The sequence below is a fragment of the Microplitis demolitor genome, chromosome 9 (assembly GCF_026212275.2).
Source record: "Microplitis demolitor isolate Queensland-Clemson2020A chromosome 9, iyMicDemo2.1a, whole genome shotgun sequence".
In the NCBI taxonomy this organism is placed as follows: domain Eukaryota; kingdom Metazoa; phylum Arthropoda; class Insecta; order Hymenoptera; family Braconidae; genus Microplitis; species Microplitis demolitor.
Genome location: NC_068553.1, coordinates 8,069,014 through 8,085,766, shown reverse-complemented (window position 1 = coordinate 8,085,766; position 16,753 = coordinate 8,069,014). Strand labels below are relative to the sequence as shown.

General features: G+C 29.6%; 1 protein-coding gene and 1 long non-coding RNA gene across 2 annotated transcripts in view; one reads left to right on the top strand and one right to left on the bottom strand.

Moving 5' to 3' along the window:
• Positions 1 to 11,904, top strand: part of LOC103576289 (outer dense fiber protein 3) — a 182,662-nt gene extending 170,758 nt beyond the window's left edge. The window contains exon 6 of the mRNA XM_053742102.1: positions 11,162 to 11,904. Coding sequence (XP_053598077.1) covers positions 11,162 to 11,760 — 599 coding nt within the window. The 3' untranslated portion in view covers positions 11,761 to 11,904. The remainder of the gene's footprint in view (positions 1 to 11,161) is intronic.
• Positions 2,196 to 3,676, bottom strand: LOC128668675 (uncharacterized). The gene is made up of 4 exons (XR_008404325.1): positions 3,104 to 3,676; positions 2,948 to 3,013; positions 2,733 to 2,834; positions 2,196 to 2,604 (listed from the first exon to the last, which is right to left on the bottom strand). It is a non-coding gene; the product is annotated as an uncharacterized LOC128668675 (long non-coding RNA).
• Positions 11,905 to 16,753: the final 4,849 nt, after the last annotated feature.

Here is a 16,753-nt window from a genome sequence, read left to right as displayed (position 1 = left end):
AACAGCTTATATAAAAATCGTATTTGAAACTTTGAGTAACAATTAACACTAATAACTAATATTAATAATAAATGACTTTTAATAATAATTATTAATTAAAATTACAATTAATAATCTAAAATTTATTATTAAATAAAAATATAATGAGAGGAGTATGTTTTAACATTTATTTATCCATTTTACAGCAATTTAAATTTGTTCAAAAAATTTTTAATTATCAGTTAATTAAAAAATTTGAACAAATAAATATTTAAAAATTTATTACGTTAAAAAATAATAAAAAAAAAAAAAAAATCAAATTCGAGTGCGGATTTGAACACCCAACTCTGAGCGGGTATGAAACGACGCATGGTGGGGACAATATTTCTCCTCCGCTTGTCTACAGCGCTCGGTTTCTCTCGGCTTCTTTCGGTTTCCCGACACACCGATGGACAAAATTGCATGTGTGCACCGCGCGCACGGCGCTCGGGAAGGGGTAAAAATATCGCACGTTCTGGCAGCACTGCTCACTAATATCTAAGTCCGAGACCCTTCGGCTATTTTCGTAAATTTTCCCACTCTTCTTAGTTCCTAAGTAGGGAGGGAGGCTGAGTCTCCAAAATTGGCGTTTTCCGGGGACCAGTCGATAAACTAGATTACGGGGTTAATCGATTTTCGATAACTAACCAACCGCGGGGAATTCCAGAACAATTTAAATTTAAATTATTTGAATAAGTTTAATTTTACCCCGTTACAACTTACAATTTACCTTTCCGAGAAAAAATTTTATATATAATCATATATAATTATATATAACTAGAATATATATAATTATATATAAAAAAAATGGCCAAATATAATCATATATAATTTGTTGAATCGAGAGAATGCATAAAAGGATACTGGCGTAGGTATGGTTAATTCAAAAACTAAAAATTAACACAAAAATTACAGATTATCAATTAGATGTTTTATTAACAATGTGTACACTGAAAATCTGTGAGAAAAATACTTAATAGCGAATGCAACGGATTTAAGTTGACGTATATTATATTCAACACGTGGTCGATAGTGGTTAAACACGCGAAAATTAATTTGTAATTAATTAATCGCTAACGACAACCGATTTAATCTCAAAAAATAGCAGCCTTAGTATACTGTCTAATTATTGAGAACAATAAAGCGTAAAGTTAGCGGAGTTATATTACTAGAGTAATTTATATTGAACGAAGCGGTTAGACGGATAGCTGTATTCGTACCAGGGGCCCCAATCCACAATGCTTTCCCTGTGAACCTTAATGGCTCCGTGTATCTAGTTTAAGAACTAAAATTACATGGACGTATACATACGCGTTAAACGTATAAGTGTATCCGTGTACTACTGGTACTGTCGGTAAAAAGCTGCGAACCGCTAAACATTTGAAATATTGCATATTTTCACATGTAACATGTAAAAATATACAATATTTACAAATGTTTATCAGGTTTGCAGTACTGAAGATGCATACATTGATAATTAAGTTATAATGATTGAAAAGAATTATAGAAATTTGTAAGCAATCTTTTTTGTGAATTTTATTGAATTCATTTTATTATTCTATTAAAATTTTTCAACATTCACAATAAATGAACAATTCACTGATCAATTTTAGTACTATAAAAATTGATCAAAAAAATTTTACAAACTAATTAGAGATTAAGTAATAACTTCTTTTTAAAGTTTTTTTGAAAATTTTTCAAGAATGCATTTTTTATTCTTGAAAATGAAACACTTCTAATTTATGAGAAATTTTGACATTGTCCGTTGCTTACTCTTGGCTGCTCGGAGTACATTTATTTACTCTGTATTTCGTTTTTATTTATTTGTTCTGAGCTATGCTCTAAAATAATTTAATACATAGAGATTTACGTACTCTGAGCAAGCAAATTATTTTAAATACAAATAACAAACAAATAACGAAGTAACATCTAAATACATGGCTCTTAAACTATTCTTAAATTATATTACATTAGAGAATAATTTAAAAAAATTAAAGTGATCATGACTTCAATTCTATAGTATTTGAATATATAAGATACATTAACTCTAATCAATATCTAATAATGTCTGTTTGTATAATAATTAATTATTTATATTTTTAGCATTATTTTGGCTGATATTCTGATTTGTAAGAAAATAAGAATGTTTATTATTCACTTATAATATTTTCTTAACTATATACAACAACACACATTTCACCTTTCATAAACTTTGATCTGTGCTTTTTTATGTATTATACTTTCTAGTTCTTTCCCCTTATTTCTTGTTTTTAATGTCACATATACCCTTATTAAGAGAAATGATTTAAAACGATTAGAAAAAAAAATTTTAAATACTTTTTTATGCTTTTAAATACTTTGAATATTTTTGAATCGTCTTTCTTATAGGTATTTAACATTGCAAATCGTTTCGAATCGTTTCTCTTAATCAGGGTATATATATATATATATACATATATATATATATGTCGGAGATGGACAATATATATAAATTATTCTAAATTCTATGATACAATATTATTGTCGACAATAATTAATTTTAAGTTGAATTATTCTATGTGGGTACCAATTTAATATAGTGGAAACCTAAAACATGCAAACCTTCTCAATAAGACAATTTATAGATAAATTGAGAAAAATATAGATAGCCCGAACTGGGAATCGAACCCAGACCATGTCGGTATCGCGCCGAGTGCTCTACCAGTTTTACTTACAATTTAATTTTTTTAGCTTCTATATATACAAAGATAATTCACCAGTATCGTACATATGTATAGTTTCATTGTTTAAAATCATCCTGCATAAATTTTTCATTGCTGAAACATAGGAAATAAAATTGTTATTAGTTCAATACTATAAATCTTAGACAGAAAACAGTCCATTGAAATAATAAAAAATTTGATATTCGATAAAATTATAATTTTCGTACCGTAAATATATCTAATGTTTATAACTTTGTACGCCTTGGTGATTTCATTATTTTCTCAATTCATAGCTGTTAAAGAAATTAATCGTAATTAAGTTTTGAAGTATTCAACTATTTCTTTAAAATATTATGGAGAGTATAAAGCAATATAGTATTTACCTGAGACGATATTGATTGAAGCTTAATTAACACTAATTTTCAAAAATATTAGGAACTTTGTCTCCTTGTTATTGAAGATAATGATTTTCGTGATTGCAGGCAGTTGACATTTTTCAACGATAGTTCAATTATTATGCGAGATTATAAAATTTCAGTTCTGTAATGCAATTAAATTAGTTACATACTTTTAAGGAATCGTAAATACAATTTGTAATACTTACTTAAAAAAAGCATTTAAATTTTCTTGGTGTATCTTTATCTTTTTTGATGTTATCTGTTACAAAATTAAAAAGTTGTAAATTATTTGTACAATCACCACTGGAGTGTTAAATAACTTTAAGTTTCAAATTTTATTATGACATCATGATTTGTAAGCTAAATGATTTATATTCATTTTACAATTGTACTTACTAAATATTTTCAACATAATGAAAACAAACGAACATATTTTCACAGTAATCATATTATTTCACATTTTTGCTTACTTCTGGCTTGTTATTCTTCACTTCTGCACCGATCAAAATATAGAAATTGATTTTTTAGCTACTTTTATTATTAAATTTTATTTTTTTTATACTTTTTAAATGATTAAATCTCGAAAAATCTAGAATATTCCTGTATACGATGCTTTCTTTACGAAATTTTTCTCACAAATAATGAAAAAAAAAATGTAAAAGGCTCAAAGCAATAAAAACCATATGGTTTTAAAACGTTTTTATATTTACCTCTTCTCAATATAGTAAGGATTCATACTTTCATACTTTTAAATTTGACAAAGAGAGAGAGATAAAACCTTTGCACATGCGTTGAACAATACTAACTATACAGTTTTGCTTGAAAAGTGTACATTATGGTTAACAAAATAAGAAGTAGCGGGTATTTGAATATCATGCGTGCGCATACACAAATGATTCTCAACTATAAGAATATATTTTAAATAAATTTGAGACTTCAAATGCTTACCAAAATCTTCTATTCTTAATGAGAACCATTTTTTTTTTTAATTTAAAAGCCGTCACTATGAACATATTGTACATTCAAATGATTTTATTCTTTATTTTGAACTGATTATAAATATTGAAATATATATATCATAAATAATGTTAATGGATTCAAGATTCCTTGATGACAAACATAATAACAATCTTAGCGAATTATCACTGATGGCTATCCCACAGATAAAAAAAACTGAAATCTATTAATTTTTGGTTATTAGTATGTTTTGGACAATAGCTAAAAAGTAAAATTTTTTTTCCGTTCACATATTTAGAGTTAAACATTTTTCTGTTTCTGTTTTAGTGCTAAACTAAAGAATAAAATTAATTTATTGATAGTAATAGTAAGTAGTGAATACTTTTTTTCGATGGTATTAAACGATAAAAAAAAAATTATGGAGGAAATTTTTATGTTTGCTTGGCATATTCAATTGTATTCAATAACTATATGCTATATGACTATATGAGAGTAAAAAAAATTCCATTGTTGCCAAGTCAAAGAGTTTTAAAAAGGTTTACTTTCTGACAAAGTACCAGGTATACTTTTGGTTTAAAATTTCTATGATTGTACATCTGAGTTCATATTCTTATATTTTCAAGCGACTATAAATCGATACTATACCTAAATTTAGCTGTAACTTAAGTAAAGTTATAAATAAACATAGACATTCCGACTACATCGTAACAGAGATAAAGTGTCGAATTTACATTTCGCAGCCCAGAGTCCGATTTCTAACACTTATTTTGATAACCTATACAATTTTTTTTTCTTTATTGAGTAGCGTCACAAATAATGAATGACATACAGTACTAATTTATAATTTCATTAACTATAATAGTATAGTAACTAATAATGACAGTAATACAAATATTAGTATATAATTTTAAGAATATAGTTATGCTTGGTTGTAAATCATTGATTCCATACATTGTTTTTTATTAATGTGTAACGATTGATACATACGAATTGCGATTTAACTTCTGAAATAACATTATTTTTTTTTTATTTTCTTTATGAAAAAATATACTAGCCGCACCCAAAATCTTCGTATTAAGATCCTCTCACCTTTTGCAGGTACCTATGTAAGTGCATGCACGATGAGTAAGAATAGACAAAGATCGATAGATAAGACAATATACCTGTCTCACTCTCTCTCCATCAAAAAGGGCAGAGCCCCTTTCTCAAACCCAACTACGTCACCTAGCTGTATACTCATCTTGCATCCACATTACCTGCGTACATCTATTTACAATACATTCATAAGAGAATGTGTATGCGTGTACGGGCGTAGTACCGAAAAATATGTATAGCTGCGACTCAGCGGGACACCTGCACGTGTGCACCGGACCTCTAATTAACTCAACGGTCATAAAAATTTTACGACCATCCAATTTCCATATTTCGAAATCGCCGCGTATGTTCTAATGATATGACTAAACTCGGACCTATGTACATGATCATTCGTTTTGTATTAGAGCACTTACACATTCTTTGTTGTTTACAAAAACAATATCATCCAATTTCCATATATGGACTTTTCTAAATTTTTAGAAAGCTATACCCGGAACTGCGTACTTAGTCATTTGTTTGTCGAAGATGATGAGCTGTACCCAACGATTGCATCAGAAAACACATGACTTTCCCATCAAAACTAGAGTATATAAACTGCCGAAAATCTAAAGAAGGCAGTCAATCGCTAATCTGAACTAACCTCTGTCGGATCTCGAGTCACTCGCTCCGAAATTCTATAAGTTAAAATCTCCGATTAGTTCTATCGGCCCAAGTCCGATTAGTACCGCGAATCAGAGATAAAATCTTAATCGTTGTCCACGTGACGGTCCACCGCCTAGGCAATCGGGCTCCTTGGCCAAATACCTAGATTTTAATCTTGCGAAAATCGCGGTCGATTCGACTCATCAAGATCATCGGTCTCGTGACGGTCTATAGCCTAGGAAACCAGACTCCTAGATCGAAATCCTAAATAAAATTAAATACTTATACTCGTACTCGACAGATAGGGGAGTGTATCCGCTCGGCACCCCAGTAGCTCCGAGTCCGAAAAGTGCATCAAATTCCGCTGAGTAAAATCCCTAAGCCACGGGCAGGGTCGCAGCGAATCAAACAAAAACAATTCCGCGATCATAAAATTCAAAGTGGTGAATTGTGAGAGAGTGTGATCAGCGAGATTGTAAACCACCTCAAGCTGAGTAGTAAGTTAATCATAATTGTTAATTTTAGTACACACATGTAAACAACATTATAATTTTATAAGAATATACAGATTCTTTTCTTTTTTTAAAAATTATCTTTCTCTTATTTATACCTCTTACTCTAACATTCCTAAGTTAACGGGTACAGAAAGAGACAGACGTAAAAGAACAGGGACTTCTCGAGGGCCCATATTCACCTACCTGCTTCTCTCTCGCTTTAAAATCCCTGACCTACCCTAAAGCCACGCAGGTCAACGATTGGGATTGTCTATCCTACTTCCGCTCGGTACGAAATAGACTTATTTAGTAATCAAAACTTGCCAAATATTAAACATTGTCACACTAGCCACGTGACGGTCCTATTAGGCTTCTTGGTTGAGTAATAGAATAAATATTGTGGGTAATTTTACTAAATAATTAATTAATAATAACCCTTCGCCCGTCGCCTTCACTCTCTCCGATCGTGACAAATGAAAAATTTTAAAACACTTCAGAAAAGTTTAATAATACTTCTGAGTTAAAAAAAAAAAAAAAAACAACATTGCTTTATAAAAGTTATAAGTTTTCTAAAAATTATAATTTCAAAGTAACAAAAATTACAAAGAAAAATTAACTTTGAAATTTCCATTTTTTACGAGTTTTTCCACCCTTAATGTAATAACTAATTCAACTTACAAATAAACGTTAAGGATTGTTACACCTGTTTATTACTCATACGTGCACTATTTAGTTTTAACGGGAGGATGAATCGATTTCATATTTGGTTGTATTTTTAAACTCTTATTCTTAAGTGACTTTTTAGCTCTGTTTAAAGTCCTAATTAACAAAAATACAACGAAATATACAGCAAGTATTATTTGTGTATGTAGTAACTCATTTTTTTTTATAGAGGTATCCAAGAGATAATATGATATCGGGGAAAAGCGAAACACGTTGCGATAAATCGTTTTATTGTTTTTTATCTTATCATTAAAGAAAATAAAAGTATTTAATAACAGTATTTTGTACAGCCCAAAAAGTGTAATCTTAGTCAAAATATTTTTATGTAAGCCTAAACAACAGATCTTTGATGACCTCGGTTAATGATCTAAATTGATGTTTTCATAACAGGGATTTATAATGGCAATACTTACTAATTTTTATTTTATGATGGGATATTAATATTTATTGTAAACGAAAACGGTCCAAAAATTTGAAGATTTTATCGATCACATTGTCAGGGAAATAAACTTTTATTTCTCTTTAGATATTTGTAGTTGTAATTATTTAACAATTATTTCTATATTACTTTTTTTTTTATGTATTATACTTTGAAAACTTGGTAAGGAGACTTCACTTCGTAGTCTTCCAGAGCTATTTAGTTTCTTGTGATATATCGTTATTGAAGTATTGTCGAATTTGTGTGCTGTAGTTTTTTATAATAATTATTTATTTCTTAACTATACAAGTATAGTGGCACTGTGTAATTTTGTGTTGAATAGTTTGTTATATAATCTTGTACATTACTTTCTAAAAGGTATGTTAAACAAAGCTAATAAAATAATTGGTATCTAAATCTCAAACTCATGTCTGCACATACTAAAACAAAAAAAATTTTTTGATGCAAAAAACTGGTGTAAAAAACTTGCGCCAAGAAATTTTTTATGTGTATATATTTTTTCTTGTACTTATGGGAGTCATTTTTTCGTGTATCATTTATCTTTTCCCTTACATAATCTTTATTTTATATTTTTAGAAAACAATTTAAAATGAATTGTGTCGTTCAAGGATGTAATGATAAAGTGGTACGCGCTTTTCGTTTCCCACCTCTACAAGAAAGAACATTTCTTACGGTGGCTATCGCGTGCTGGAGATTCAAATTTGTTGAACCTCTCAGCTGATCAAATTCATAGGACGAAACGTATTTGTGTTAAGCATTTCGATCAGAAATGGTTATTATCGAAGAAACTAACACTTACTGCTATTCTTGATTTATTATTACCAGGTATTCATTTTTTGAATACCAATGATAACTTCAAAACCACATTGCTTCAGGAAAGTTAGAGATCGAGAAGTTTTTAAAAAAATTTTTGTGATTTATAAAATGTATAATTCTGCATGGTAAATTTGAATACTGCAAAATTTCTAATACCTGTTTTAACCCGATGAAAAAAGTTTTTGTCTAATCATATATAATTATGCATAATCGTCTATATATGATTGGATCCAAAAATTGGCCAGGTCTAATTATATATAATCAGATCTGTTTATGCATGATCATGCATAAATGAATATAGTCATTTTTAGAATCTCATTTAGAATACCTTTAAATTATTAATTAAGTAATTTAATTAGGATTTATTGATTTCATCAATATAAATATCGATCAAATTTAAATAAAAAAAAAAAATTACTATTCGTTGACCACCACTTTACTACGAGGTCACCCATCCAATCAATGACCTACGTCGATGCTGCTTAACTTTAGTGATCGCTGGATTGTACTCTGATCCTCTAGTCTGTTATGAACTTACAATAAAGAAAAGTTTATGGCATTACTTAACTCAAATAATCAAGTCGATACATCATACGTAAATAATGCACCTAATAATGAATTTGATTTTGTACATAAATTACAATAGAATTCAATAGATACATATAATCAAATCTATTTATCTATAAACTTATAAATATTCGTATATAAATCGATATCGATTAATACTTTTAAATTGCTGCCGAAACCTTTGAACATTTTTTAAGTATTGGGAATTTAAGTTTATTTGATAGTTGACAAAATAAAAATTTAATAACATTTATATTAAAAAATTGTCATTTTATGTAATATATATATATATATATATATAACTACATATAACTTTATATCAGTCATGTCTGATCAGATCCAATTATATATAAACTTATGCACGAGCATACATGAATTTATAGTAGCCATGTCTGATCAGATCTAATTGTATATGGATTTGTATCAGTCATGTCTAAACAGATCTAATTATGCATAGACTTATATATACTCAGATCTGATCATATATGGACTTATATATGGTAGTAAATGGAGTTGACAGCCAAGTATTATCATGTCTAATTATATATAGAGTCATATATAATTAGATCTGATCATATATAGACTTATATATGGTTATATATGGAGTTATACCAGCCAAGTATGAACATATCTAATTATGTATAGACTCATATATAATCAGATCTGATCAGATCTAATTATATATAGACTTATATATAATTAGATCTGATCATATATAGACTTATATATGGGCTAATAACAGCCAGGTATGATCAGATCTAATTATGTATGGGGTCATATATAATTATATATAATCATGCATAATTATATATAACTTCATATATGATTATATATATGAACATATATAATTATATATAATTAGACAAAAACTTTTTTCATCGGGAATATAAAATCGATATTAAATAGTTAAAAATACTTTTGCTACTAACCTTCACATGAATAAATAGATATTAAGCTATTCTTGATCTCTTAATTTTTTGATACGAGTAAATTAGGCTTTTTATATAGATATTTTTTTAATATTGCAGAACTCATCGATGTTTCTCATTATTGTATTGATGATGGGAACGTTCATTATTTTCATATCAATGATAATAATAATCAGGATATTGTTAATGAAAATGGGAATATTATAATAAATATTAATGAAGGTACTGTTACGTCCTGGTAGATGTTTTGCCGCTGGCGTAATTGAGCGGTCGATTTAAATTGGACGTAATAAAAACTTACATATAATTATAAATAATAATTAAGTATGGGTTGAACAGCCACCATTTGATGGTTGCAATAAACTGGTTGTTTGATTATATATATATATATATTATTTCATATATCTAAAGCCGATTTATTCAATTATAAGGGTATAATTTTGAGTGATGTGAAAATATACAGTTGAATTAATTTATAAATTGTTAGTGTACTCTTAACAATAACTTTGAGAGCGTGAGAACGAAGTTGAGGTTTTAATATTGAGCCTGACTGCTCTCGATGATTCTATGTTTCAGACTGACTTCTCTTGATTGAGAAAAACTAGAGTAACTCTTATCAATACGTTTGGGCATCAAACCCGCGCATCGATTCATATGGAGGGGTCATTGGAGATAACGCATGTTCTCGAATGATCCATTCTAATATTTATTGAAAATACTTAATTCTCACGATCTCTCCGATTTTGTTACTAACAAATGAGTCACTTATCTATTAACAAAAGTTATCTTAAACAAAAGAGATGTTTGTGCAGCTGCACGTCTCGAGGATTTACTCGAGGCGTCAGCGCTTATTTATATTTGATAAAATATAGAAAAATAACTTTATCAACTATTACTCATATCCTTAACGTTCAAATATCTTAAATAATATTATTTTATTATTATATTATATTATTTCATATAATCAATTAAATACTATGGAAATTACTTGGTTATCGATATTCGATATAATTAGTTAGATTTTAGGTCGGTAATTAGAGAAGTAAATGCCCACGTCATCTGACGTACAGGCTGGGACGTAACAGTACTATCGTAGTTGATCAATATTACGATAGTAGTAATATTCATACTGAAGAAAATAATATTGATAGTATGAATACAAGTAATAATGATTCCAATTCCAATAAAAATAACGATAATAATACTGAAAACGATTATACTGCGAATAATCGCACAAAGAACTTGAAGAAAGGTAAAATTCAATGTAATTTATTAAATTGATATCCCTAATTGAAAACTTTGATTGAAACCGAACAATTATGAACGTATATTATTTTTGTAACGATGGCTCTCTTAATTCTTCCATTTTCATTGATTATAGATCCTTTGATTCTGCGATTGTTTAATGCTCACCGAGTAAGTCAATTGAATCCACGGGACCAAAAAGTTTATAATTACGTATCAATGTTGGATCAAAAAGTCAAGTCTACAAAACAAAAGTATTCTTCCTTAAAGTATAGGCTAAAGGAAGCTGAAAAAAGTTTCGTCACTGGGACTTGCTGGGAAGAATTTCAAGAATTATCTGAAATAACTAAAAATTTGATATCTTCACATTTCCGGAATATAAATAAAAATAAATACCACCGCAATTTCACTCGCGAAGATAAAATATTTGCATTGGCTCTGTATAAGCGCAGTAGTGCCGCTTATAAGTTTCTTGCGGATGTATTTTGTTTGCCATGCGAAGAAACTTTGCGGAAATTCTTGACGACCGTGCCATTAGAACCTGGTGCAAATCCGTTTTTATTCGATGCTATTGCTGGAAAAGCTAAACAAATTAATAATGTGAAGCGCAAATATTGCATGCTAATTTTCGATGATACTTCTATCACACCATCACTTCAATACAATGTGTCAACAGAAACAATTGACGGTTTTGTTAATAACGGCATCGAACGGAAGCCCGTGCTTGCCAAATAATGCAACTGTTTGGATTGTCAGAAGTGTAGATGGTTCGTGGAAACAACCGATTTGGTATAGTTATTGTAAGTCAAGTCCTACATATGAAGATATCGCCAAAACTTACAAAGACATCGTAAGAAAATTAAAGTCAGTTGATTTACCCGTGATTACTTCGATTTGTGATCAAGGCATGACAAATTTAAAAGCAATCTCGCATTTGCAAGATAGTAGTAAATCTAATAAACCAGAGAAGTTTGCGTATGACGATATAATTGTAATTGATGAGCAAGTCATTTTTCATATGTTTGACCCACCTCATTTGTTGAAATGTATTCAGTATAATTTATTAACAAAAAATTTAAAATTTAAGTTGTTAGATGGGAAATGGCGAATCGCCAGTTGGGAACACACAGAGTTAGCTTATGAAATTGATGCATCTTTCGAAGATAGGCGTATGATGAAGAAGTTAACTGACAAGCACGTGATTCCCAATAAAATTCGAAAAATGCGAGTGAAATTTGCGTCACAAGTCTTTAGTGATACAGTAGGCACTTTCATCTACCGTTCATCCATCCAATCAATCCCCAATGTCAGCCAATGTGGACTAATTTAAATGCCTGCAGAAGCTCAAGGTACTGGGGAGCTTCTAATTTTTTTAAATGAATTTTTCGACTCATTAAATAGATCTACAATATTAACATGTGATAAAGATAAATGTGACAATTACATTAAAATAATAGAATCTTTCGAATACATTCCGACGAAGAAAAATGATAAAACCCATCCGGAAGTCTTAAAAAGTTGTATAAAATTATTAAAGTCATTCAAACTCATTAAAATTGCGTTAAAAGAATTAGGTTTTGAATCTTTTAATCCGCGCGTATTCAACCAAGATGTTGTAGAAAATATTTTTAGTCAGATAAAACAACTTGGTGCACGAGATAACAAACCAAATTCCGTTTCTTTCCGCAACCATTACCGCACACTTTTAATGAAGTCTTTTACAGTTCAAAGTAAGACTGCAAACTGCGAACCCGATAAATATTCAAATTATTTTGTAGATTTACAGGGAATGTATGAAAATTTATTAAATACCAATCAACTTAAAAATTTAGATAAGTTTCCTGATGATTGGGAAACTTCTTTGATAAATAGAATTGATATTGAATTTAATAAAAATGAATTTTACAATTCAGTACAGTCGTTATTCAGCCAAACCATTGGAAACTGTGATGTATGTGACAAGAACCAAAAACTGTTCGAAAATTTGAAAGATGAAAAAATTAATACAGATTCTAATGATGTTGAAACATTAGAGAATGCATTAAAAGTGTCTCTCGCAAATTTCGCTCATCACAATGATTTCGGACAGAATATAAAAACATATTTGCTTCAGGAAAAGCAATATTTTATATTCTCTGAATGTGAACGTGCAGAAGTATTGCGGATAAACATAGTTAATATATTTGTTGATAAATATATACATAAATACACAAAATATGTAAGAGATATTTTGTCGGGGATAAATCTAGATTGTCAGAATCATGTGATTTTTGAACAAGCTAAAAAATTTTATCATGATTTGACACGTTCGAAAACGAATAAAAATGAAATTCATAAAAATAAAGATTAAATTATTTCTTATAAGGAATATACATGTATACTATAATAGGACACATGTTATAATTGCATTTTATCTCTTAAATTAATTTCAGTGTTATTCATTTAATGATAATTTGGTAATAATAATGCAGATTACATGTTTATATTTTTGTGTAATGTTGTTTTAATATACTTTTATTATTATTTAAGTAATATTCTAAATTGTTATTTTGTCTGCCGTATTGTTATATTGTCATATCGTCAATAAGTTGAAGTTTTAAGTTTATTATATTTAAGGTTTATTATATTTTATGTTTTACTATACACTATACTTTGTAATTATTGTATTGTTTTTGGATAGCCGCAAGTAGTTTCGACTATATGGTCAATAAAATAATAATAATAATAATAATAATAATAATAATAATAATAATAATAATAATAATAATAATAATAATAATAATAATAATAATAATAATAATTCCATTTTGAATAATTTTTTAATACTTTGTAAAGTAATTTTAAATAAGGGTTAAATTACATACTCTTATTACTATAGTACAATATAGTGTCATTTTTAAAATTAAAAATCAAAATAAAATAATTTAACATTCTATCATAGTTAAATGAATAATTCATAAATCTCTGTACAGCGATTACTCATAAATATTTGAAATATTCATTTTTAGTTACGAAAACACTTTTACAAAAGTAGATGTCAGCATCTCTTATTGTGAAATTGTCGATAAAGTCACATCAAGTGATGCGCATAACGAATTAGTAGTAGCGACAGGGTGGAGAGTATGAGAGTTAAAACAGCAACATTTTTCGTTCATCTCGGTTTGGGGCTCCTGATTCGTACTGAATAATCCACGATGTCGATTAATGGCTTGAGCAGGCGTCTTCTTCTTCGTTGCCACTCGATGGTGACGTGGCAGCCTTGCTGTATAAGAGGAATTTTCCCATTGGCGACAACAGGAAGTAGTTGATAGCAAAGTCTCTCATTGACTGGCCAATATAAAACGAATTATCTGATTGGCCAGCTTGTAGCGGGATCTCATGGCGTCTTGACACGGCCATGAGCTAGAACTTGTGTGTATCGGGTTCAGATAGCGAGTAACCCGGCACTATACTGACTTGCAGTCAGTAGCGAGTTCGGCAGTTTCCGGACGTAGCAAAAGTATACGAAGCTTTTCAAAAATGATCAAGCTCGTGACTGAACATAATTGTGTAAAATTATATATGATCATATATAATTATATATGATTATATTTGGCCATTTTTTATATATTGAGTGTACAAATTAGTCCGGTCCGTTTTAAAAAGATGGCTCTGGCTGTCATGAATGTTTTATTGTGACAGTTGATCTTGGTGGTTTCAGAGAGGTTAGACATCTGTCAATAACATTCCGTTCCCATCACTTTGAATTTCGTAAAAGAACTTGTTTTTAATTTTTTTGAATATGTCAAATTTTGTGTTAACTAAGCAGCATCTGCGGGAGGTTTTAATTTTTTGCTTTAATTGGAAGAAAAGTGCAGCGGAAGCGCATCGAATGCTTGTGGAAGTTTATGGTGATAATGCTCCAACTGATAAATCATGTGGGGAATGGTTCCGACGTTTTAAGGATGGTAATTTCAGCGTTGAAGATAAGCCTAGACCCGGACAATCAAAAAAATTCGAGGACGAAGAATTGGAGGCATTACTCGATGAAGATCGAAGTCAAACACAAGAGGAGCTTGCAGATAGTTTAGGAGTGACTCAACAAGCAGTTTCTGTACGATTAAAGTCCATCGGAATGATTCAAAAACAGGGATACTGAGTTCCTCATGCATTGAAACCAAGAGACGTTGAAAAGCGATTTTTCACTTGCGAGCAGTTGATTCAAAGGCAAAAAAGAAAGGGTTTTTTACATCGAATTGTTACTGGAGATGAGAAATGAATATTCTACGATAATCCTAAGAAGAAAAAATACTACGATAAGCCTGGTGAATCGTTACCATCGACTTCGACATCAACAGAAAAGCAAAATTTGAGTTCAAAAGTCATGCTGTGTATTTGGTGGGACCAAAAAGGTGTTGCGTACTATGAGTTGCTACAACCTGGCGAATCTATTACGGGCGATCGGTATAGGTTACAATTAATTCGATTGAGCCGTGCATTACGTGAAAAGCGGCCGGAATACGAACAAAGACATGATAAAGTTATTCTTTTGCACGACGACGCTCGACCTCATGTCGCAAACGTCGTCAAAAAATATTTAGAAACACTCAAGTGGGATATTTTACCACACCCGCCGTATTCTCCGGACTTTGCTCCTTCGGATTACTGGTTATTCCGACAGATGCAGCACGACTTGGCATGTCACCGGTTCATTTCTTTTGCAGAAATAGAAAATTGGATCGGAAGTTGGATTGCCTCGAAAGACGAATCATTTTTTCGAGATGGAATTCGAAAATTGCCTGAGAGATGGGAAAAAGTAATAATCAACGATGGACAATACTTTGATTAATCTATTCATTTATTTTGTTTTAAAAAAGTTAGTCTTAGGTATTAGAAAAATCCTCCCAAAAGAGTAGTTCGAAAGCTCAATCCTGCTAAGAGCTCAACCAATATTAATTTTCTCATTTAAATTACGTGTAAAAAAAATTTTTTTTTGTTTCTTGTATATAAAAGTATTTAAAAATTTTTCTTTCGAAAATCAAAGTACGTGGTCTTGTAGCAAATTAAATTCTCTACAAAAAAACCCTTGAGTGTTTTCTTCGTAAAACTAACAGAAAAATAGTTATGAAGCTTGAAATAATAATGAATTGAAAAACTTAACGTAAAGATAATTTCCGGATTTTATTACGTGAACATGTTTATATGATGAATCTATGTGCTATGTATAATCAGTAAGGAGTTTTCAAAAGATTTCGGAGATCGTACTTATTTCCCGTATTAATTTCGAAAGAAAAATATGGTTTTTAAGAATTAAAATTTTTTTTCTTTCTGTATTTTTAAATTAAAAAGAAAAGTCTGCTTTGAAAGTAAGAAAAATTTTTGCCCTGTGTTCAAAAAAAAATTGAAAGATAACACTAGTCCAGATGAAAAAACCTAAATTTCTATTTAAAAACTGTTTAATATAATGGAAACATGAAGTTATACTATTTAATATAGTTTAAAGCTTCATAACTTTTCTTCTGTTAGTTCTTTGGAGAAAACAATCAGGAGCTTTTGTAGAGAATTTAATTTCCTACAAGACTGTGTGCTTCGATTTTTGAACAAAAATTTTTTTAATACTTCTATTTTTAAAAAACAAAAAAAAAATTTGTTACATGCAATTTGAATGGGAAAATAAGTATTCGTTGAGCTCTTAGTAGAATTAAGATTTCGAGATGCTCTCTTGGGAGGATTTTTTTTACACCTAACA